General features: G+C 40.2%; 1 protein-coding gene across 15 annotated transcripts in view; it reads left to right on the top strand.

The window, feature by feature from the left end:
* The window catches only part of PTPRK (protein tyrosine phosphatase receptor type K), a 546,296-nt gene that overhangs the window by 102,444 nt on the left and 418,152 nt on the right, over positions 1-25,700 (top strand). For all 15 annotated transcript variants that reach the window (XM_072764637.1, XM_072764602.1, XM_072764614.1 and 12 more), the window contains exon 2: positions 24,827-24,949. In XM_072764637.1, coding sequence (XP_072620738.1) covers positions 24,827-24,949 — 123 coding nt within the window. The remainder of the gene's footprint in view (positions 1-24,826; positions 24,950-25,700) is intronic.

The following is a 25,700-nucleotide window of genomic DNA, read 5'->3' on the forward strand; positions in this document are numbered from 1 at the left end:
TAGACGGCCTCTTCCAAAACCAAAATTGGATTTTGTCACTTTTGCCCAGAGTTGAAGATGATTGTGCTACGAGCAACCATCTAATTTCTGTCTTTACCGCTGTTTTTCTGATTCAGATACAGGCCCCACTCCACGTGGCGCCCCGGCTTTTGGCCCCACACTTTTCCCACAGTTAGAACATTGTCCTTCAGCTGCCATCGGTAGTGATGTTTATGGCTTTCCGTAACTGTGCCATTTCCATGGAATCTTCTGGACCCCAAGTGGCACATGTAGTGTTGCAGCCCCATTTTCCTCTGGGCACTGACCTCATTTTGCTTGTTCTAACTGCTACTGCTTGCCCCGCGTGGTTGTGTTCGGTGCCCGCCCCCCACCCCCCACCGCGGCTGCTCCGCGGATCTCTGTGCTCTCAGAGGGCATCAACGAGGTCTCGTTGGTCAGCGCGTGTTCCATGTACCGAGGACAGAGTCTTGGATATAGTAGGTGGTCACTAAACATTTATTGATTCAGAACAACCGTTGATTCGCAGATCAGAGGAGGACAAAATACACCTTTTGGCTTTTTGCCGGGAAGACTTTCAGGCCTAATTGTACAAATCAATTTAGAGACTTGTGTTTGTGTTAAATGATTGATTTCACCATGTGTAGGAATGAAAGACCATTCCCAGAACTTCGACCTCCCTGGAACAATCTATATCTTTTTCTTTGAATTTGTTCTAGTTGTTTGAGTTGACTCTTTTCTTTGTCCCGTGTGAACTTAATAGCCGATGGCTGCGTTCGCCTTCCTCCTTTCAGAGGAGCGGGCCGTCGTGCTGTAAGCCACGTGCAGGGTGGCCTGAGTGCACATGCATGCAGGTTGGAAATGCGGTGGTGGAGAGTCGCGGCAAGTGAATGGGATACACATTCGGTGTTTGCATGGCTGTGCATCAGCCGTGTACCTCCCTCAGACAACCTCCTGAGACTCCACCGGGGCGAGAGGAGGATGGTGGGAAGAAGGATGGAAACACAGGTTCTAGAGCTCCTGGGGCCTTCTTTGCTGGAGGGAAGGCTTTGGAGGAACAGATGTTTTATTCTCACCATTTTCGCTTAGTAGATTTCTTTTTGGGGGGAACACAAGCAGTGAGGGACCCTTCCCCACCCCAGAACTGGTCTTGCCCTGGCTACTTGGGCACCCACGGCCTCAATCCTGCTGGAAATTGAGGTCTTCAGGAGGTTCTCAGGTCGGTTTCCCGTTGAATTTTATTTATTTATTTATTTATTTATTTATTTATTTATTTATTTATTTAATTTTTCATTATTTGAAAGAGCCAACTACCCAAAGGTCACATCTAGTCCTCTCAGCCTCCATGTTCCTCCTTCATTCATCTGAATACACACATTGAATAGGATGTGTCTCATGTTTCAAGTAATGACCCCCTCCCTCCCTAATTGTCTTTATCCCCCAAGTGTTTTCTGGGACTTCATGTAGTAAGATCAGAAAGAACCCTGCTACTATGATTTATACTTTATTTGGGGTTATCGGACCCTAGTTATTTGTAGGCATTTGGAGATCGTTTCACAAAGTTTTGATAAGAGTGTCAGGAGGGAATAAGGTCAAAGCTTTTGTGTAGTTAATTGGGTGGATTGAAGGCATAGTGTGGATTTGGTGACAGTGCCCTACAGAGCAGGAGGGAGTCGTTAGCGGGAGCAGGGGGAGGTGTGGAAAGCGGGCATTGGGAAGGGGAATGGAGTGGGCCAGAAGCTGGTTTTATTAAAAAGTCAGATACTGTGCAACGTTTGAACTTTGGCAGACTAATGGTATTCCCAGGTTAGTTCCATGTTGCTTCATTTGCGCAGTGTTCTGGCACGGAGGGAAACACAGGCCCATCCCCGAGGACGTGTTGCAAGACATAGCGGCCCAGGCATACGCTTGCTGTGCGTGCGTGCCCAGGACGGGCAAGAAAAACACTCTCATAAGGACTGTGGTCTCTGGTTCAAAGAACATTTTTTTCCTAAAGGAAAAAATTTTGTTTGGGGTGTTTGGAATTTTGAGGAGGGAGAGTTTGAAGGAACCATGACTCTGTTGAGAAAATGGCACCTAATGGATTCTAAATGGTCATGACTTTATGATCAATAGAGCTCATAGAATGTACTATTGGCAAAATGCATTGAGTTTCTGGTTAGCAGATACAGTATCTAATGGAATGTTGGCATCTATCCTTTACATATATATGTATATTTTAAAAAAATCTTAATTAAAAAAAAACACACCCACTTGCACCTGAACTATTTTTACTTTCCCTTTCATCTCGTGGGTATGGGTAGGAAGTAGCACATTCCATTACCCCAGACTGTGAAGAGTGGGAGCGGAGTTGCCGAGAACATCTCTGGGAATTTGAGATGAAAGGACCATATCCGTTTTTTTTTTTTTTTTTTCCTCATCCACATCGCGTTGGTGTGATTCACTGTGGAATGCTGTTTGTTCCTCAGGGAGGAAAGGTGGACCCTGAATTCGTGGTGATATTATCAAGAGTGAGAAAATTAAGGAAGAAGGGCTGAGAGGCAAAAATATTGCTCTGATCATTGGAATTTTTCTTGTTATTAAGCAAATCAAGATGGAAGGCTCAGTCATTATTGCCTTAGTATTAAATATTTGCTGGTGAAGCTGGGGTGATTTATAATAGTGATAGATTCAGAAAGAACCTCTAATGATATGCCAACAAATTAGTTTTCTTGTATTAAAGTGAATCGTGCCTGTTAGTATTATCAAATGACTCCCATGCTTCCCACTGTAACATTATTGTTTTCTGAATTTGTGTTATTAACTATTTTTTTTTCCTGTGTATATAACAGTTTATAAACTTCTTGTTGGAGGTGCTGATATCCAATGGGCTACCGCGGTGTATGGTTCAAGAATTATGTTATCCACAGAGCAATTTTGAAGTTAGAGTTAACTTTCTTTCTTTCTTTCTTTTTTTTTTTTTTGAGACAGAGAGAGAACAGAAGCAGGGAGGAGGGCCAGAGGGAGAGGGAGAAGCCGACTCCCTGCTGAGCAGCGGGCCCAGTGTGGGGTTGATGCTAGGGCCCTGAGTTCAGGACCTGGGCCGAAAGCAAACGCTTAACCTGCTGAGCCTGCAGGTGCCCTAAGAGTGAACTTTCTGCTGTTTTCCTCCGTATGACCATGATGGCTCGTCTTGTCTGACTATTGTAACTCCTACGCTCTTTTATCCCTTACATGTACCACCTAGCCTTAATCCTGGGCCATTTGTTATAAACCTTACTAGTTTCACATTCTGCAGATGTCAACATTAACCAAAGAGGAAAAGAGTATTTTTTCTTTGCCTGCTAGAGTACTATTAAAAAAAGAGGAAGATATGAATTTTAGATATTTTTAGATGGGAGGGAAAAGAGTATTTTTTTTTGCGTGCTAGAGTACTATTAAAAAAGGGGGAAGCTGTGAATTTTAGATATTTTAGATATCTAAAAATATCTAAATATTTCTAAATATTTCTAAAATTATCAGAAATTTAGATATTTTCTGCTTCTATATGATTTGTCTTTCCTTAGTGAATGAATGTCTGCTGAATGACGGGGGAAATTCTGATCTGCTTTAAAATGTTTTCTCTCCTCCTTTAGAAAGTGAAAAGAATAAATAGCATCCATATTTTAAGAAAAATAATTCATATTAAGGAATTTGGAAAATATATACAAGCTCGTAGTCCCCTAGTTTGAAAGAGATACTTCTAAATTTTTGACCTGTCCCTTTTGCCTTTTTTCTGTGCACGTATGTGTGCGTGCATATGTATGTGTTTGTGTATCCGTGCCTTCTCCTCTGATTTTAATTCCAAGGGAAAGCCAAGACATATTGAATATGTAAACTGATTTTAATTTTTTTAAAAAGCGATTCTTATCATTTTAGAGTTTTACATGATTTTCTTTTTTCTTTCCTTTTTTTTTTTACACAGAGGGCGGGCCAGAGGGAAAGGGAGAGAGAATCTTAAGCAGGTTCTATACCCATCGCCGAGCCTGACACAGGCCCTGATCTCATAACCCTGAGATCATGACCTGAGCCAAAATCAAGACTAGGATGCTCTAACCGACTGAGCCACCCAGACGCCCCACTGTGATTTCCCCCGGCACTTGCATAAAAGGAAACACTTCTGTACCACTGTCCTAGTAGTAGATCTGATTTTCAGCCTTGGTTACCATCACCAACTCTCACCCAGGCCATTGTATTCACTTCTTTAAATCTTGTCTTTCTCCGTTGTGTGTGGCCCTCTGCAATCTGTTCATTACACTACTGCCAATGTGATCTTTTTAAAACAAATTTCACTTGTCCCTTACTTATAAAGGTAGGTCCACGATACCCAGCATGACCTACAATGCCAGTTGTTACTGAGTATCGCATATTCCTCCAGATTTCCTCTTAACATCCCTCTCTGGAGCCTAATACGGCCATAAAATGAAGTTAATCCAGTTTGGGTCATCCTTGTTTTTGTACTAGGGTCTTTGTCCTTCCTTCAGAACTTAGTTCAGTACGTTAGTTTCTGTGAAGTCTTTGTTGACCACCTACCTGAATATAGTGTTTATGAATCATTTATCATTCTTTTGCTCTACACGCGATGTGTAATTTTTATATTATAATCATTTACTTGTATTTTTCTAGCCCCCGTTATGTCAGGCACTCACTTGTCTGTGTATTTCCAATGTCCAGTATAGCACTGGTACTATTGATACTTCAATAAATGCTTATTGAATTGAATTCTTTACCGGTCACTGGATGGACTATTCATTGAGTTCTGATGTCACCTGTAAAGATACGATTAGCCCCGAGTATTTAATCCTAACCATCACAAATTTAATACAACCAAGTTTTTTTTTTTTTAATCATACATAGGAATGAAGTTTTTCATCTTATATTTTCAATTATTTGCAACAGTTTTCATTAACACTTCCTGTGTGCCATGGATCTTGCCGTATTCACACAGGCTACTGTGATTGAGCAAATACACATTAAGAGTCTTTTATAGATGGGGACTTAATGTAATTGTAATTATAACAATGATTGGATTAAGGTTCTTTTTTCATGGCATTCTCTTTTGCAAGGCTTATCTGTGGCCTCTTGGTTTCAGATACTGCTCCTTAGCTCAAGTCTGTCCTTTTCAGAAGAGAAGGGGACTTGACAAATGGAAATTATCCTCAAGAGTCATCTCTGCCAAAGTAGTTTGTGAGAGTGATATGTGAAAAAAATTTTTTTTTTCTTTTACTTCTCAGTATATGTTTCAAACAGTACCTTTTTCACTACGGAAATATGAGCACAGTTCTTTTGTGCTTATTAAAATAGTAAACCACTGTTCTTTAAAAGGGAAAGCGTTCTTTAATTGTGGCAATTGTCTTGTGGCCTTGGACATTAAGCACAAGTTTTTATACAGTGGCCTCATCCAGATCTTTCTTAAGAATAAATGCAATTATTTCTTAAATAAAAGTCACTCTTCCTTTTATTTTTCACATGGAAACCTTGGCATTGGAAAATTAGGAGGTGGCTGGGAAGGGGATTTGGAAGGTGACATGCAGAGAATAGCTCTGGCAGGTTGTGTTGACCCTTGAATCATGTGAGCAAGTGAGCAGAAATTAAAGACATTTTATCAGAGAAAAACTGAGATTCCTGGATTTAGAACCACTTACCTAGTCTAGACTGGGTGCTTTTGAAGAGTCCCTGCTATTTCCTCATCCTGCTGTATGTCGTCAGGACCCTGGTTGCTTTCGTTTTTCAGATGGTTTGAAAAGTACACAAGCTTTGGAATCAGACAGTTATAGGTTTCAATTTATCAATTAATAACTATGTGTCCTGAGCCAAATCAATGAATTGTTCTGCCTCTCGAGTTTTCTGAACTGTGAAATGAGAACAGTTTCCCTTACTGTATTTGTAAATATTAAATGTAATTAAATATTCATATTAAATGAAAAACGATAGAAATTAACATTTGTAAATATTAAATTCAATACTATAAAATTAAATGAAATGATTGTAAATATTAAATGAAAATACCTACGTTGTCTGACACATAATATGTGATTTACCAAAAATACTTAGGTTTCTTTTCTTTTAGAAAAACTTTGCTCTTTTCTTGAAGTGTTTGGTCTCTCATATTCTAAACCACACTTAGAAAAACTTGGAATTGGCTTTATTGCATTCGATCATCTGGACAGAGCAACGAAAGAACTAATCTCTCTCAGAAAAATGAGGTTTTGAAAAGAAGTAGTAGCAAAACAATCCAGTCGAGTCTTGGTGACTCGATTTATTATTATTTTTTAAAATTAGGAGACCAACATACAATATCTACTATTTTTTAAAAAAATCTTCCACTCCGAGGAAATTTCATTTGTGTAAACTAACAAAAAAAAAAAAAATCAAACATTACATTGGCTGATGGAGGCAAGCTGAACCCTAAACATTGTAAGGTAGTGAGTGTGCCGTGGGGGAACCGAAAATGCGCTAGTTGAGAGGGGCCCTAAGATAGAGTCTCTCTTTCTTCATTTACGGAGTCTGGGAAAAAAGTTAAGTAACCCTAGAAGGGCCCGCAGTATAACTGGAAGCCACAATATCTTTTCTATCTGGAGATAAGGGAGCTGAATTTGGTAAAACCTTGCTGTTCCTTTTAGTCCCAACACTAGATGTTGGAGAAAATGCGGCCTTTTTCTGCGAGCCTTTATTTATTACTACAGCTGCGTTTAGTACAAAGAGGCTTGTGCTTTGGGGGGGGGGGCAGCACATAGACCTTCTTTCTCCATGTGTTCCCTCATAAAGGCTGATCCCCGTCGTGACCGTGCAACCCGAGCATCACCTCCTTTAGTGACCGATTAAGTTTTATTAATCCTTTTGTGGGTTTTTTAAAAATTTTTTTTTTTAATTTTTTTTTTTTTTATTTATTTATGATAGTCACAGAGAGAGAGAGAGAGGCAGAGACACAGGCGGAGAGAGAAGCAGGCTCCATGCACCGGGAGCCTGATATGGGATTCGATCCCGGGTCTCCAGGATCGCGCCCTGGGCCAAAGGCAGGCGCCAAACCGCTGCGCCACCCAGGGATCCCCTTTTGTGGGTTTTTTTTTTGTGGGGGGGCGGTCAGGGTTTTTAAGGTTACTTAAATAGGATGGAAAGAGAAAAGTTACAAGTGGATATCAGTTTGAATAAGACAGAGTCAGCAGAAATGGTGCTTTGTTTTGAGAGGTTGACTCTGAGTGGGAGGGTAGTCCTTGGGGGAGTCATTGGTACAGGCCAGGCATCCTAGACGTGCACCTCTAGGCCTCCTGCGTTGCTCAGCGGAGACCGTGGTCTCGATTAAGCAAAAAGTGACCTGTGCTTCAGCGATCCCTAAGAGTCTGCTCCCCAGTTCTGAGGTCTAAGGGTTGTGTTACACTCCATGGGCTGTGGCCTTTGGAAAGATGCCATTTTTCACGAGTGTCACACCATTGCAATCCCAGTGGCCAAGCGATTTCAAAGCCATCGTGGGGGAATGCCATTGATGCCACAGAGGTCCTGGCTTACCATGAAGGGTGTGAAGAGACCCAGGCAGATGCCGAGAGGCCATCTGTCCTGAGACGCTAGGGGACATTCCTAAAGTGGGTGGAGAATCGTACTCAATGGGCTTCAGGATCTTCTGCGACTCTTCACACTTTCAGATTCCTTCGTTTTTAAATAAATGAACGTTTAGAGCAAATGGAGCCTGGCATTTTGCTAAAAACAAAGAAACGGGACTCAGGTGGGCTTCCCTGAGCTAAGGGACAGGTGATGGTTCCTTTTATATGCCGGGTGAGTGTGCTCCACGCAGATGGACACTTGGCAGAGACCCGTGATCCTGGGCTGCCCTTTCTTGATGGGGTTGCTTTGAAGTCTATGGGGAGTCAGGTTAGAATGTCCCTGCTTGGCCTGCTCCAGCGCTATGTAGGCGGGCTTAAATATAGTCACCGGCCTCAAATAGCTAGTTCTAGTAAATTAGATGCTCCCTACTACCGAGGAAAGGAAGGGGTTGTAGATGCTCACGTAAACTGGGTTAAAAATATTTATCACGCAAAAGAGATGGGCTCCGAAAGAGGCACGTATCCTTGCTCTCCCAACAATTTCTTGCCTATCAATGGCATCTCGGAAAGGATGTCCACATTCCTGCTGGAGGCATGGAGGGCAGTAGACAGCTGAGACGCAGCTGCTGGAATGAGACGAGGCCTCCTCCTCCTCTCCAGAAGGATCGGGGACAAGGGGCTGACCCAGGGCCAGTGCCCATCGCTTATCTAAAATTCACCGGCTTGACCCAAGAAGAAGCCATTGCTCAACTCCTTGGGGTGTTTGGAGCATGAAATCTGCTTTTCCTAGGGAAACTCCTGGGATTTGCCACAGTTTGTGCATGCACTTGCATCTCGCGTCCATCTGGCACGTGGAGGATGCGGTGGTGTCCGGTCCTCAGTTGGTGGCTGCTTGTCCAGTCTGCACTTTTGATCTGGTCCTACCCAGCTTTGCTTGTTGCTCTGCTCCTTGAGCTCAGTGCTCCTCTCCCCTTCGAAGTGCTTGTTACCTCCATCCATTTGAAGGAAGTTCAGAAGTGTCCACTCTGCCTGGGTTTGGATCCTACGTTGGCGCCTTGCTAGCAGTGAGACTTGAACAGATCACATAAGCTCAGGTCAACTGTGAGCTTACCTTAGTTTCTTCATCTATAAAATGGGCGTAATAATAATGCCACCTTTTTAGGTCTTAGTTGAGGATCATGGGAATTACTTCGGATGAAGTTCTTGGAGCAGTGCCTGGTACATGGTGGCTGCTCGGTCCTCATGAGCTGCTATGGTGTCTGTAGTTTCCTGCTGCTGCGGTGACAGCAACGTCCCTCCCTACCTCTCACTTCTGCTAACAGTTTTTATCACTACTCATGCCTGGTGCCTAAAGAATATCCCCCTGACCAGAATAGCACTGAAGAGGAGTGGACAGAGGTAGTGACCTACTGAAAGGGTAACGCTCCAGCTCACTGGAGGAGCATTAATAAATTAGCGTCTGTTCAATATCACCATTACCCATACTGTTTTAGAGATTCTTACGGATTTAGATAACAATACACACAAAGGAGAACGCACTTAGCGTTATTTAGACATTATGAGTTTATACTTAGAAGCCCTCGTAACATCAAGATGATTGGGTACTTGCAAATTTTATAAGAGTGAGTGGCTTTCCTAAATGTTATCAATACACAATAAGAGGATACGGCCTTGGGAAGCCTCGTAAGAAATGCACCAAAATTTTGGCACTGCTCATCTCCCTCCAGTTGGTGAGAATATATGTGATTTTCTTTTGTAATTTTTTTAATTAAAAAAAATACGAATGTTTGTTGAGTATGATATGCCGTGAACTGTGTTAAATATTTTTTTTGTGTTAATAATAACCGTTTGTTGATATACTTTATATTCTGACCAGATGTTTTCATTAATCCCCTCTGAGGTTCACAAAGCCTTCCCGAGTCTTGTTTGTGAATTCCAGTGCATCTAAAGATTGTAATTGCACAACCGCATACCAAATGACACATGCCGTGGTCTGCTGGTACTTATATCTACTTGAAGCCGCCTGTATGTAATGAATAGATTGGATCCTACAACTGAAATAAAACTGCTTTCAATTTAATAAGAGTGGAGACTTTAAAAAAAATCTCCTTTTCCTTTCTCTGAATAAAAACACATATTTGTATGTTCCGGTGTGTACAATGTCTGCAGTAGTGTTGACTGGCTTAGATCTGACTTTTCTCCATGGCAACGTTGAGATTTGGAAAAGGCACGATGATACGCCTGGCACCCTGGGTCCTTGGAGAGATTTACTCTGTATCTTAAATGCTTAAGAAGAGGAGTGTGCTCCTTTGATTTTCTTTGGGGGCCGTGGTGGTTACTGTGATTATAAATTTAAGGCTGGGAAGAAAGTTTTACCACCGAAGGCTCAGCCAAGTTAGTGATTGGGCAGGAAGTCAACTCTCCTGCCTTCAATGACTTACCCTGCAGTTCCCTTCCCTTGAGACTTCCAGACCAGTGTTTTACAGTACTATAAAATTTTATTCCTTCACTCACACAATTCTCACTTCACCCTTGGAGTTGTAATTAATGCCACCGAATCAGACTTGATAGCCGTTCACTCATTGAGCTTCTGTGGTCTTAAAGAAATCACACATACCTCCCAGCTCAAGACTGTATTTTGTAGACGTTGCTGCAGCGTGGTGGGAGGGAGGCCACATGACCAGTCACTAACTTTTAATGCCTTTTGATGTTTTGATGTTTCTTGAACACATGACCGTGTTATTGCCAGTATTTCTGCAGCAAAAAGAAGTCCTTTTGTCTGGCTTTATAAGATGCCTCAAATATGTGAAAAACAAATCCCCCCCCCAAAAAAAATTAAAAAAAAAAAACCAACATGAAACGTAGCCAGTTGCTTTTGTGGATTACTTAGGGGATGGGTGGAGGTGGGCCATAGAGTCCTATAAATGGGTGATTCTCCTTTGGTGGGAGGCATACTTGCTAGTTCATCTGATCACAGCAGAAAGAAGGATCCTAACCTCACACATTGCCTTTTATATATGGGCAGTCCTTAACAGGGTGGAGAGTGAAACCTGTTGAGCAAGAATCTGAATGCCTCTCACTTATCTGAAAACCTGCTGTGTATATACAGGCAGTTCTTAAAATCCTTGACTTTACACAATTCATGATATCATGGGTGGCCTGCCAGTTATGGCTACCTGGATTATGGCTTCGCCATTTAGATTGAGTAGGTCACAGACTCTATTCACTCTCCATTTAGGCCTCGCCTCAGTGATCTCTGAGTCCCACCTTCCAAGCCCTTGGACTCTTAGTCTTTAACCCAGCCCCTGACCTCTCCCCTTCTCGTGCTTCCCCAAGAGATGCTTTCATTGCTCCAGGTCTCTATCACCTATTTTTTCTTTTTCTTCCTTTCTTCCTTCTTTTCTTTCTTTTCTTTTCTTTTCTTTTCTTTTCTTTTCTTTTCTTTTCTTTTCTTTTCTTTCTTTTCTTTTTTCTTTTCTTTTCTTTTTTTCTTTTCTTTTCTTTCTTTTCTTTTTCTTTCTTTTCTTTCTTTCTTTTTTTCTTTCTTTCTTTCTTTTTTGAAGACTTTATTTATTGAGAGATAGAGATAGAGAGAGAGAGAGAGAGACAGCACAAACTGGGTGATAGGCAGAGAGAGAAGGACTCCCCGCTGAGCAAGGAGCCCAATGTAGGGCTTGATCCCAGGACCCCAGGATCATGGCCTGAGCCAAAGGTGGATGCTTAACCAACTGAGCCACCCAGGCGCCCCGTCACCTATTTTTTCTAATCCAGCAGCCCTTCTTCCTGTTACTATCTACTCTAGAGAGTATCTCCCAGAAGAATCTCAGTCAAATACAACTACCAGGAGTATCAGTTGATTGTTGCTCTGTGCCATGATCCTCATGCCCTACTTCCTTTGTGCATCATATTGATCTAAGTAAAAATTCCCATAACATCCCAGTTGTAGACTAAAAGTTAACATGAAATTAAGAGATAAGAGGACTTAGGAAAGTACTTGAAGTTGGAGGATGTTTTTCTATTTCCCCTGATAAATGTGTCACGTGATTTCTCTGGCTGATTCTATTATGTTCCACAAATTGAAAGTGCTGTTTCTAGGAATAGGTTTTATTTTATCAAATTACCCTGCTATTTATTGTATTAGATTTTATAGATTATTAGAAAAATTTTGATTTAAATAACATTATGAGTAGTAGCTAGATCATCCCAATCATGGTCCAAGCATTTCCTGTGGAAACATGTCCATAAATGCATTCTCTGACGACGTCACAAACTTATCCTTTGCAGATAAAGTAGCATCAGAAATGCTTTTGACATGTTTAGCTCTTGATTATGCCCTAATCTGTTTTGCATCCTGGTTGTACTTTCAGATGAGGCCTGAAGTTGCTGAAATGGTAAGTGAAAAGGAGCTAAGTGATGTTATTAGATGTCAGGGAAATACCAGGAAGTTATACCCAAAGCCATTCTTTTAGATGATTTTATTTTTGGCTGCCTTACAATGCTATTGCTGTAATCAATCTTATCTTGAATGGTTTATCATAAAATGTTACTTCTCATAAGTAATTACCCAGTGTTTGTTTTTCCCAATGTGCTTAAATAGCCGGGTGAAAACTGGTAGCTAGGGAGGGTTACTTTTATATCATTGATCTCCTATGACACCTCCCTTCTTTCCATTTGTGCACTTGATTCAACATTTCCTTGCCTCTGATATTTTTGGATAGTTTTATTGTCTTAACATTTGCTAGGTGATTGCTAAATTCTGTATTGCTTGTTAAAGTTTGCTTTGTTTTTATCTTTACCAGTTGATAAGGTTGAACATTTTGCTTCCCTGTGTGAACGAATGATGATAATGCCTTACTTACTAGTGTTCATTCGTCCAAAGTTTGGGATTTTGTTTGCAAGCACCATTGCTGGAAGTGCCCTTCAGGCTTGGAGGTAGTCTTGTTGTCTTTGGGGCTCATTGAGAAGCCCGCGGATCATTTGTTTTTGGTTTTAGGGGGAGTTGGTAGTCCTGGGTTTTATTTGTAGGACTCAGGACTGAACATATGTGAACATTTATGTAGGGTAAATTTCTAGGAGTATAATTGTTGGTTTAAAGGGCAAGTGATGAACAACTTTGATAAATAAAACCAAATTTCCTCCCTCCCCAAAGAAAGTGCCATTTGCCTCCCTATTGTTACCCCATGTACTATCAGTCCTAGATATTGTCAGTCCTTTGACATTTTGCAAATGCTATGGCCAAATAAATGCTCCCTTTTCTTGTAATTTGCCTTTAGTTGAATAGTGAGCGTGACGGGCTTTGCTTAAGTTTATTGGGAAGTTAATGTAGGGACAATTAGTTTTTACTAGTTATTTGCTAGGATGGCCTTGTCAGCTCCATGTTGTAATAATGCCTTTTATTTTATCTATTTTTAGAGATTTGAAAATTCCAAAATATAAGCTATGGCTTGAGGTGAAAAGTGAGAGAGGAAAGCTGTCCTACTGGACAGCAGATCCCAGACTTCAAATACTGTCGTCACAGTGCTTCCAATCTCTTATTCAAATCTTTATTGGCCAGCTTCTTACCCTCTCCTATTTGAAATTAGAAATTTCCAGGTGTTTGTGTTTCATTTAGAAGAGTGTTTTGCCTTTAATCAGTAAACTGTACAGTTGGATAGATTTAAAGTCAGTCATTTTGTTTCAGAGCAAGAACTGGAGGAAAAATTAAAATAAGAATGTTAAATAATAGGGTGTAAAGCTTCCGCTGATCTGAACATGGTGAGACAAGGCCACTGGAAGTCTGAGGGTATTGGATCTACTGTTCACGGGCACTAGGAGCCCCCGATATGCCTAGAGTTTGCAAAAAAAGAAAGTTAACGTTTTATCTCTATTAGATTATTCTTGCAGGCCCAGCCCTCTTTTCTGCACCGAAACACTTTCTAATAGTTTTGAATTTCATAGGAAATTCTAATAGAGGCAGAGTCAACATCTTTAAGATATTTCTGTTATAGAAGAGTGGCTGGATCTTGGTAGTTTATATTTTGGGGGTTCTACTGGGGAGTAGAGCCAATGGTAGCATGAATTTCTGACATCCAGCTGAATTACAATCACAGAGCTGCTCTATCTTTTCACAAAAGCCCATGAATGATGGGATGCTGTTGTAAGCTCATCTTCCCCATCTAATCCTCCAAAGTATTGGTCATGTAACTCTAAAAATTTCATGTCAGTGTGAAACAAAGAATCAGGATCTCACCTAGATGTTTTGCTAACTAAGATTCCAACTTAATGATACCTTTGATGTGTAGAGCCCTTAGTTTTAATGCCACAGAATATTGTGGAGAGATTTTTCAGATTAATTGACACAGCATTCCTATGTAGTAAGTGGAAGTAGAGGTGGGGTAGTGAGGCCAGATTGGTTTTTTTGTTGGTATAGAGATGAGAAAATGAAGATACAGGCAGGCTTGGATCTTGGTGAGGCCTTATATAAAACCTTGCTCAATATTTTCCCAATTAAGGCTCTCTCCTTCGGGACATGTGGGTGGCTCAGTCTGTTTAAGCATCTGCCTGTGGCTCAGGTCATGATCTGGGGCCCCGGGGTCGAGCCTCACCTTGGGCTCCCTGCTCAGCAAGGAGGCTTCTTCTCCTTCTCCCTCTCAAATGAATAAGTGACTTTTTTTTTTTCTAAGATTTTGAGAGAGAGAAAGCACAAGCACGAGAGAGTGAGCCAGAGCAAGCAAGAGCAGGGACAAAGGAGAGGGAGAAGCAGACTCTCCGCTGAGCAGGGAACCCGATGTGGGGCTCCATCGCAGGACCCCGGGATCATCACCTGAGCCCAAGGCAGATGCTTTAACTGGCTGAGCACACCCCCCCCTTCACCAGGCGCCTTGAGATGAGATCTTAAACAAAACAAAACAAAACAAAACAAAACAAAACAAAACAAAATTCTCCATTTGGTCAGAATGGCCATTGACTTTCATTCCACTTAAATGTCTATGAGTAGCAGCATTTTTTTGCTACTTGAGAAATCCATGTTTTTGTGGTGATGCCACTAAATGGTAACCACTTGCACTCTCTGGAGAAAGGAACCTGGAGAAGAGGAAGTTAGCGTGACTCAGGCTGCAGTTCTGGTTTGGTTAGAAGTTGATGCTTTTAAAGACTGTAGTAAAATTTGCACCAGACTTTTGGTTAAAGCCCGGAATGCTTACTTTATGGGGAAGGGGCCTAGATTCCTGGCCATATGGTTTCTGACATCATTCAACATTAAAGGAATGATTTGCTTGTGGTTTGTGTGAGTGGCTTGTTTGCTGCGGATCCTGGCAAGAGGCCCAGCCAACTGTATGAACAATGCTCAGACTGGGAGGAACTGGTTAATACATCCAATATCAGTAGTTCATACACTGATTGAAATGATGACATCCAACTTTCCTTTTCTAAATAAAGTAGTGGCAGAAAGAAACATAATTTTGACTTTTAAGAATGTGTTTTAGGAACTATGGAAAACGTGGGGTGCCTGGGTGGCTCCGTTGGTTAAGAATGTGACTCTTGATTTTGGCTCGGGTCATGGTGTTGGGGTCATGATGTTGGGTTGTGAGATGGAGCTCTGTACGGGGCTCACACTCAGAGTGGAGTCTGATGGTCCCTCTCCCTGTGCTCCCCCCCACTCCTCACATAAATGAATGAATGAATGAATGAATGAATGAATGAATGTTTGGGTTTGGGAAACCCAACATTGGCTTGTATGCCTTACACATTACACCAAGTCTAGAAACATTCTGGTAGGCAAGGGGCTTTGTATTGATGAAAAAAAAATACTTTTGAGTTGCATTTAATTACTTACCAAATTAGTTGATTATCAGTTTCTTGAAGTGTATCTCAAAGTCTTACAAAATGAATTGTTGACCTTCTTAGAACGCACTTGAGTATATATAAGGTCCCTTTGCCAATCTGATGTAAATCTTTAAATTCAAAGCCACAAAGCAGATTTTTACCCTTCCTCTAGGAGGATGGGTTGTGGAATTCCGTTTTACATGGCTTCAGCATTTTACAGAACTCCCTTCAGAAATGAAAAGTGGTCTATTACCCACAATGCTTGAGCTGAAAGTCAAGAGCAATGGCTGAAATATGAGCCAGATTGTGTCTGATTTGGGTGAAGTTGAGCCCACCAGGAAGCTCTTCATGAGAAACAAAACAAAACAAAGAAATGTTTAAGTGTGAGCTTGGGTGGTTTTCCAATTTTACCGAAATGTAAATATGGCTTCAGTTGGGAATTTTATTTTTCAGTACATTTACTCTCCATTACTTTGTTCAGTGGGTTTGTCTAGATTGTGTACCTAGCGCTAAGCAGAAAAGATGAAATTTTACTGGAATAAATAAAAGGACGAAAAAATAGGAAGAGAAACTTGTGTAAATACATTAATGATCTTGGGGAAAAAACACCTGGTTTTAAAACTAGGCTTAATGTGAAGACTACTGTAGAACTTGCCAGAACAAATTGCTTTTATGTTATTTTAATGTTTTCAAAGATTGAAAAGCTACTTATTTATGCATGTTTTGGGGGAGATGAGGTGAAAAGTAAAGGTTGTCAAGCAAGGATGATAGGACAGTGTTACAAACATACAAATTCTTAGCCTTCAGTCACCCTATTTGAATAAAATTCTTTGCCAGAGTTACTACCACTTAATCAGCGAGGCTGTTACAGCTCTGTCCACTGAAGACCCTTTCTTACCTGTGGCATGACGCCTCAGAGACTTTGATGTGTCGTGTGGTTCAAAGTTCGCTTATGTTTTATTCCCGAGTGATGGATGATGGAGACTGGCATGCCCTCCCCTCGGTGGGGTAGGCGGTGTGCTCTGTGTTGAGTAACTCCGTGAGGGAAAAAGACCGTTTGAGGGAGATGTACCAGATGATTCTGATTTTGAGGAGCCACGTAGTGTAGGGGATGCGGGTAAAGAACCCACAGTGCCCAGGTTCAGATCGTGGTAGTTTCTTGCTCTGTGACTGGGCAATTTAATTATTTTATTATTTTTTCCTACTGTGAGGTGCTTTTCGTTAATATATTCCTCGTATCTACCCCCCTGATTCATACAACTACTCTTCAGTTTATTTCATTTATGGAAAGAGCACTGGATTAGTGATCCATGGAATGAGATAACGGATGTGTTGAAGGAATGTGGGTTGTTCACACATACTGTGCGTGGACATGTGCGTGCATGTGTGCATGTACGTGCTGAGTCATGATGTCTAACATTTATTTCCCTTTGTGTTCCCAGATTAGAGGACCTGGAGGGTTTCTTTTGCATTTCCCCATTCTCACTTTCGGACTTGAATCTCTGCCCACCACGTCATCCGATTTGGTTCAGATGGAGGTCTGTGATTCAGACTCCGCCCAGTTCGCTTTCCTGGCTGGGGATGCTGCTCCTTGTCTTAGTATATGGGGGAAGGAATTGAATCCTGTGGAGGTGGTGCAGAAGTGAAAGGCCCTTGGTTGTCAGCTTTTAACCAGACCATATATACCTATAATTTTCAAGAATACTTAAGATGAGATTGATCTAAACCAGGGGTTGGTGAACTATGGCCCTCCGACCAAATCCAGTGTGCCTCCCATTTTTGTAAATAGAAATTTAATTTGAATACAGCCATACCCATCTGTTGGGCATTCTCTGTGGCTGCTTTCTTGCCTCAATGACATATAGTTGTGACAGCAACGGTATGGCCTGCGGGCGCCCGGGTGGTTCGGTTGGTCAAGTGTCTGGCTTTGGCTCAGGTCGTGATCTCAGGGTCCTGTGATTGAGCACCATGTTGGGCTCCCCACTGAGTGGGGAGTCTGCTTCTTCCTCTCCCCCTCCCTCTCCCCCTGCTTGTGCTCCCTCTGTCTCTCGCAAATAAATAAAATCTTAGAAGAAAAAGAAATGGTATGGCCTGCAAACCGAAAATATTTATTAACTTGTGTTTTACAGGTAAAATTTGTTGACCCCCTGATCTAAAGGAAGTATTTGCTAACTGAGGGTATATCTGCTGATGGTAATATAATATTGCCTTTATGGAAATGCTTTAGACTTTTTGGGTAAATTATAGGGAAACCGTAAGTTTTTCACTTAGGCTTTAGTGCTTGGATAGGTGCATAGGTTTGCATCTGTATAGTGTATATAGATAATGAACTGTCATGAATGGGACATGAGAAGGACGCCTGGGTGGCTCAGCGGTTGAGCATTTGCCTTCAGCTCAGGTTGTAATCCCAGGGTCCTGGGATCGAGTCCCACATCTGGGCTCCCTGTAGGGAGCCTGCTTCTCCCTCTGCCTGTGTCTCTGCCTCTCTCTCTCTCTCTCTCTCTCTGTCTCTCTCTGTGTGTCTCTCATGAAGAAATAAATGAAATCTTAAAAAAAAAAAATGGAACATGAGAAGATAAGGCTACGGTTAAGAAAACTTGAACGTTAGGGCTTTATGTGCATATCATTAATACCCATACAACTAACTGCACTGTTGCTATTACTGTCTTGTTTTTACTGGGATGGAGATTGAAGCTCATAGAAGAAAAATAGCAAATCTGTGTATGTGCTTAGCGCGTGCTCTTGCTATGTCTAGAAACAGTCTCTCTTCTACTACCTACGTGGTGGTTCCTCGAAATTCCTTAAGTTTTACCAGTTGAAGTTTAGGAGATTTTAATACTGTTTCTGCAAGGATGAAGGGGAGGGAATTTCGGTGTATTTTCTATTCTGGCTAATTCAGTTTTATTAAAGGAAGATTATTCAGTCAGTTGGAGGATAGCATTTGCTTTGAATCATAGACAATTTGAATAGAAGTCTTAGGAGCTAAATAATGTTGGATTATATATATTAAACATATATTCTTGGCTAGAAATGGTACGTTAGGGATGAACAATTAGATAATTTATGGGTGTGTTTGAAATGAGCTCTTCTCTCATCATTAAGAATCATTTGTATCTATCAATAAATGATGGGTTTGGATTTCCACAAATGTGTTTCAAGTTCTTTTCCTTTATGAAAGAGCTAGGCTCAAATAGTATTTTCACATACTAATTAGTTACTAGCAGGGTAAAAGACTTTTTTTTTTATCTGAATTGATTATCTTTTTTTTTTTAAGATTTTATTTGCTTATTCATGAGAGACATAGAGGGAGAGAGAGGCAGAGACACAGAGGGAGAAGCAGGCTCCCTGCCGGGAGACTGATGTGGGACTCGATCCCCGGACTTGGGATCATGCCCTGAGCTGAAGGTAGATGCTCAACCCCTGAGCCACCCGGCATCCCTGAATTGATTATCTTTGAAGCAACTCTAATTCATGACTTTCCTAATTTGTCTTCAGTAGATCCTCTGTAGTATTGGATCAGAGCAATGTATTATGACCAGTGACTCTAACTTATGCCCACAAAAGCATTTGAACTTTGCATCTATTTGGATTTTTTTTTCTTGCTTGAATTCCAGTACTTAAATTGAGAAAAAAAATTGCTTATTTTTAGAGCAGATATAAACTACCTGAACATTGATCATGGCATTGTTAATTCCTATTTTCTACCTTTAGTATTCCCAGAACTATAGAGTTGAAAGGAAAGAAAACAGAACAAAAACATTAAGATGACCCAGTAGATTTCAGAGGAAATAAGAACTTTATATAAAAGTAATTTTTACCCTTTTTCCAATAACCTGTTCCTCTGGGAATAGACTATATTGACTCAGTATAGAGGTGGAATTGTATCTAAGATATTTAGTAATGAATTCCTTTTTTGTTCTTTTGAATTTTTTGGTGAAATGTATTGGCTTCCATATTATGAGTTTTGGGGATTATACTAGTAAACTTTTGTATTATGGTTTCTGATTAGCATAGATAAGGATGACCTGTTCAAAGTTAGTTTAATTCAGTATTGCCTGTGTCCTAATGTAACACGTGTTGATCTTTCTGTGCATTCTTAATGGAAGAAAGATCATCGCAAAGTTGATGATCACTTACATGAGCCAATTCGTATATCACAGCTTAATTCACAGTTGGAAAAGATTAATAATGTCCATTTTTCAAGATCATAAAACAGATGCAATAAGGATATTGTATTTGCCAACATATTTTGTCGAAGGCTTTCTCTTTTTAAAACCTTGTTATTCCAAACTATTTAAGGAAACATAAAGAAAAATAATCCCTGTCTTCAACTAAATGAAGCTTGTTCTTTATATATAGTAAAGAGCCATGAAAGAGAATTCTATAGGTTTCTTGCTATTGTACTCGGTCAGGAAATTAAGACTGCGTAAGTGCCCTGGATGGGGGAATGTGGAATATCCTAGTACAATATCTTTTAATTTATTTTATTTTTTAAGATTTATTTATTTATTTATTTGGGAGAGAGCAAGAGGGAGATCGAGAGTGAATGAGGAGAGGCAGAGAATTGGGAGAGAGAATCCTCACGCAGACTCCCCGCTGAGCAGGGAGCTCAACTCAGGGCTTGGGCACAGGACCCTGTGATCATGACCTGAGCTGAAATAACGACTTGGTGGCTAAAGTGACTGAACCATTCCACCGCCCCTTGTCCAGTATCTTTTAAAAGAACGTCCTCTACCAAATGTTCAGAGCTGCCCAGGGCCCAACTGACTTTCTATTTTTCTCCAGTTTTTAAAATTATATTTTCAAAATTTAATTTATTTATTTTTAATATTTTGAAATTTATTTTTCTCCAATTTTTGTTCAAAATTAAGCCAACACTGATTATTGAAAATGACTTCAGACCATTAGAAATGACAAATACCCACCATTTGCTTCGAAGTGGATGGAACTGGAAGGTATTATGCTGAGTGAAATAAGTCAATCAGAGAAGGACAAACATACGTCTCATTCATTTGGGGAATATAAAAAATAGTGAAAGGGAATAAAGGGGAAAGGAGAAAAATGAGTGGGAAATATTAGAAAGGGAGACAGAACATGAGAGACTCCTAACTCTGGGAAATGAACTAGGGGTGGTGGAAGGGGAGGAGGGCGGGGGTGGGGGTGACTGGGTGATGGGCACTGAGGGGGGCACTTGACGGGGTGAGCACTGGGTGTTATGCTAGATGTTGGCAAATTGAACACCAATAAAAAATAAATTTATTAGAAAAATAAAGAGAATGCCGAAAGGAAATGACATAAAATGGTGATTTGGACCAATAAGAAAAAAAAAAAAAAGGCTTTGAGTTTAGTATTCTTTCTTTCATGATTGTGCAGTATGGGTCTCTGTTTCCATGCTCTCTTATAGAGTCTACTGCCATTTGTCCATTAGATAAATGCTCAAGATCCAAATGCTGGAAGTTTAGGCAATACAGTTTTGGGGTTGGGCCACTAATGTTTCCTACACCACTCCTTGCAGTGAGTGGCTTAGGAATGGAAAGAAATTCAGGCAAATCCAAATTAGCTTGATTTTTATCTTCAGATGCACAGTTTGCAAAGCCCCACAGGTGGATGGCCATAGTGGAAGCAGCCCACTGCAATGATTGATCTGTCCCTTAGCTGGTGGGTTGGAATGAAGGAATTATCAATCTGTGAAATGGCTCTTCAGAAGTAATTTTCCTGCAAGGGTCAAGGAACTAGTGATTGCTGTTTCTCTGACATGATTTGCGGATTCTCATTTGTAATCTTGCTGGTGGCAGATACAACAACTGAAATGTAAGTGGTTTCCTGGCTGATTTTTCATCTCCTCTACCTCACAAAAGTTCTTGAACATCTTGCCTCCTTTTATGTTGCCGTCTAGCTCTGGGAAACTTTGACTTCATGAGTTATGTTTTTATGAAGTAGAATCTTCCAAAGATACTTCTCCTTTAAGCAGATCTTAATGCTATGTATACGTGAAGATATATTGAACTTGGGAACATGTCTATAGAAGACTATGTGTTAGAAGACTTGGTTGCAAGACTTTCTAGTGAGCCGAAAACTGTAAACAGGGACTGTTTATAATGGGATTAGCTCAAGATGTATTACATGTTATCTGTTGTAAGGTTGAACCAAACACTCTACCTTCATTTTCCATCTTTAAACTCTTCATGACAGGGGATCCCTGGGTGGCTCAGCGGTTTTATTGCCTGCCTTCAGCCCAGGGCATGATCTTGGAGACCCAGGATCAAGTCCCATGTCGGGCTGCCTGCATGGAGCCTGCTTCTCCCTCCTCCTGTGTCTCTGCCACTCTCTCTCTCTCTATCTCTATCATAAATAAATAAATAAATCTTTAAAAAAATAAACTCTACATGACTACTAGAGTTCTTATTACTCTTATTGTTTTTTTTAAAATAGATTTTATTTATTTATTCATGAGAGACACACAGAGAGAGAGAGAGTGAGAGGCAGAGACACAGGCAGAGGGAGAAGCAGGCTCCACTCAGGGAGCCCGACGTGGGACTCAATCCCCGGTCCCCAGGATCACACCCTGGGCTGTAAGCAGCACTAAACCACTGCGCCACCGGGGCCGCCCCCTCTTATTGTTATCTATTATTTTTAGCATGGCTTGAATTTGTCCTACAACTGGATAAAATCCTTTAAAGGCTTCAGTACAACTGCAGAATAAAATCTAAGCATTTTATATCTAAAATACATTTAGTTTTGTTTCTTTTCATATTCATAACCCAGAAATCCTTTTTTTAAAGATTTATTTATTGATTTATTCATGATAGACACACACACACACAGAGAGAGAGAGAGAGAGAGTTTGAGAGAGAGAGAGAGAGAGAGTTTGAGAGAGAGAGAGAGAGAGAGAGAGAGGCAGAGACACAGGCAGAGGGAGAAGCAGGCTCCATGCAGGGAGCACGACGCAGGACTCAATCCCAGGACTCCAGGATCATGCCCCGGGCCAAAGGCAGGCGCTAAACCCAGGGATCCCCCATAACCCAGAAATTCTTGAGGATATTTGAGATATCCCCCGCAATCTCATGTTTCTTTAAAGTTGCATGCCTTTGCTTTTGCTTTGTTTTTAGTTTTAGTGCTATCTCCATTCTAGCCCAGCATTATCTTTACTCATATAAGCCTAAACACATGGAGCCTTCTTTAACCAACTGTAGTGTAAGTAGCCAATTCATTTGTCATTTGTGTTCTTTATGACCTTGGTCTTAATGCTATATATATAGTGTGTTTTGTATATATATAAATATCTCCCCATGTCTGTCTATGCCCCTATGCTATTTATCAGGCCAGGAACAGTTATTTGTTTCCTGTCATCTAGTTCAGTATACAGTAATAGTACTTACCCTTGAAATATAAAATACGAAAAGACTTTAAAAAATCTTTTATCAGAGATTTATTGATATGCCCTATGTGCTGTGAATAGATATATGGTACCTCTTAGATTAAAATTAACTGTGAGCTGTAGTATAAAAAAAAAATCTTTTAAAACATTTCTTATCAATCAAGTCAAATGGACCCAGTAACTATTTCCAAAACTCTTGAATGATAATGGCATTGATAGGCAACAACAGATAGAAGGGGTTGACCCACTTTTCTTGTGCAGATACTTCTAGTGGTTATTGCTAATCAGAATCCTGGAGTCTAAAATTAACAGTGGCTATGAAGGGCAGCAATTAAGGTCATTTGTCTTCCAAATGAGCCAATGTAGGTTCCATTGGTAGTTTAAATTTATATACGGGGTCCACTCACACTGTCATAAAGGGCAGTGGGGGCCCTGAGTGCATGTGTTACAAAGCAGTAAGTCACTTTGGGTTTGTGATAGGAAATTATATTTTGAGAAAAACTTTCCCCTTGCTATGTGAAGATGCATTTCCTAGCAACCTTCTTTCATTGATTAAGATGTACATCATTTTCCATGAAAGCATTTATAAAGAGGCTATTTTAGGCATATTTAAGAGACATTATTAAGCTTTTAAGCTGCTGAAGTGTGATTATGTTACAGGATTGATGTAGTCATAAGAATGATTCAAGGATGTCCACATACATGTTCTACTTTGGGAAATGGTTATTAGGGCCATAATGTCATCTGAACATCTCTGATCTTGCCTTCTTTGATTCAGGCTTATCTCGGTCATTGGTGAGGAATGCAATTTCTATTCATATATAAGCTGACAAATTTCTGTTTAAAAAAATGAGTTTCTTGTTTACAGAGAAGAATTTATAGGCCAAAAGTTTACCATTCCATAGTCTGCTGTTTGGTCAGAGAATTCACTGAATTTCTTTTCAAAGATCCCCATGGAAACTAAACAAATAAGTTACTTGAAAGGAGACAGGTTATTGGTTTTTCTCATTAAACCCGCTGCTGAATTTTCATTAGTTCTAATCCATTTTCTTTCAAGATTAGACATACAGACCAGTTCTTATTTTCATGAGCTGAATAAACGAAGTATGTTGAGTTTTGTGTGCCTGTATATATGGGTTGAGAAGCAAAAGTGATCATTCTACTTCTGTCATAAAATTACCCCTCAGGGGGAAAAAAACAAACAGGAAAAAGACTGATATAAAGGAGAGGCTACCTTCATTTATTAAAGAAAAAGGTTATTAAATAAAATGGAAGTGGTGAGAGTGATTATAGGCTAATCTGATCAGTTTTACATTTTAGTTTTTCCCCTCCTTTTAAGTCATAAGTATGTATGAAAGCAATCTAAATAAAGTATGAAAGACTGTATCACTGACCTCAAACACTTGTAGACCATATAAAGCTTTATATGTTTCATTTGCTATTTGAAATGTTCTTTCAAAGTGTGCTTTTCAAGCAAGGTATTTGGTAAGACTTAAATATTAACTTCACCTTTTTGAACTTGTGTTCTGAAAAAAAAAAAGGATAATTTTTACTTTTTCCCTTCCCCCCCTTCTCCCCACTGAAGTTGTTAAAATCTCTTTAGATTTTAGATGGTTTGTATTTTTCAGGAATGCTTCACTATATAAGTATCTCCTACTGTATTTAATCTTTCAAAATCTGTGCCTCTGTCTTCCTTTTGAGGCTCAAACTGGTTTCTATTCAAACAGACACTAAGAGAAATTCATTTTATGTGAAAATTTAACAAGAATAGTAAAATACAGGAGTATCAATTATCATTGATTGCCGTATTATGGGGCACCCGGGTGGCTCAGTGGGTTAAGCTTTTGGGATGGAGCCCTGCATCGGGTCCCCTGCTCAGCAGGGAACCTGCTTCTCCCTCTCCCTCTGCTGCTCCCCCTGCTTGTGCTTGTTCTCCCTCTCTCTCTCTGTCAAATAAATAGAGTCTTAAACAAACAAACAAACCAGAGTGACATATTGTATATTCAGTATAAATCTTTCCTTCTCCAGCACATTCTCAATTATTAGCAAACCTGTGTAGAACGCAACAGTAATCTTTCTTTTCTTCTTTTAGGTGGCTGTACCTTTGATGATGGTCCAGGGGCCTGTGATTACCACCAGGATCTATATGATGACTTTGAGTGGGTACATGTTAGTGCCCAGGAACCTCATTACCTGCCACCTGAGATGCCTCAAGGTGAGAACAGTTCGGTTGACCCAATGTTGGCGGAATGGCTGTGGAATTTGTAGCATTTTCTTACTTTAGGTGTAACAATCATTTGTTACAGTCGATGACTGTAGTCAAGCTACTTGACCACATCCAACAACCTTATTGTTGTCTTTGCCTTTCCCTCAAAAACTTTTCTATAATCCTGTATTCTTCAAGAATGCTCACTATGTTTTTGTTATCTCTGACTGGAAAGATAAAAGTATTTGTGTGGCTTTTTTTTCTTACTTAATAAAAAGGCAAAATGGAAACAAAACCAAGAAAAAAAATGCATAAAAGCAGAACAAGCAAAATCCTTTTAAAATAATCTAAAATGTAGGATCAGCTTACTTGAAACCTATTCAGTTAAATTACACAGGTTTAGTCCAAACAGACTGAAAGGAAGGATTTATATTCCATGATGGGGAGAATGCTTATCTCATTGTCGTTCTGCTCTCAAGCATGCAATTGGCTCTGAGGAAAGGCAGCCTGGAGACAAAATTGTCAAATGGAGAAGAAGGTCTTTTCTGGGAACATTTTAGACAACTAGGGCTAAGCCCTGTTCATTCTTTACCTAGACCTTCATATATCCTTTGATTTCTGGTTTTGTGAAATAATACATCTTCTTACTGGTTAAGCCAGGTTGATTTGTGTTTTCTCTTGTGAAAAACACATTAATGTACAGTAGCAATATATATGTATCATTTTATAATGCTATCATTTATTAGTAGTATCAGAATAA

The sequence above is a fragment of the Vulpes vulpes genome, chromosome 1, assembly GCF_048418805.1.
Source record: "Vulpes vulpes isolate BD-2025 chromosome 1, VulVul3, whole genome shotgun sequence".
NCBI classification, from domain to species: domain Eukaryota; kingdom Metazoa; phylum Chordata; class Mammalia; order Carnivora; family Canidae; genus Vulpes; species Vulpes vulpes.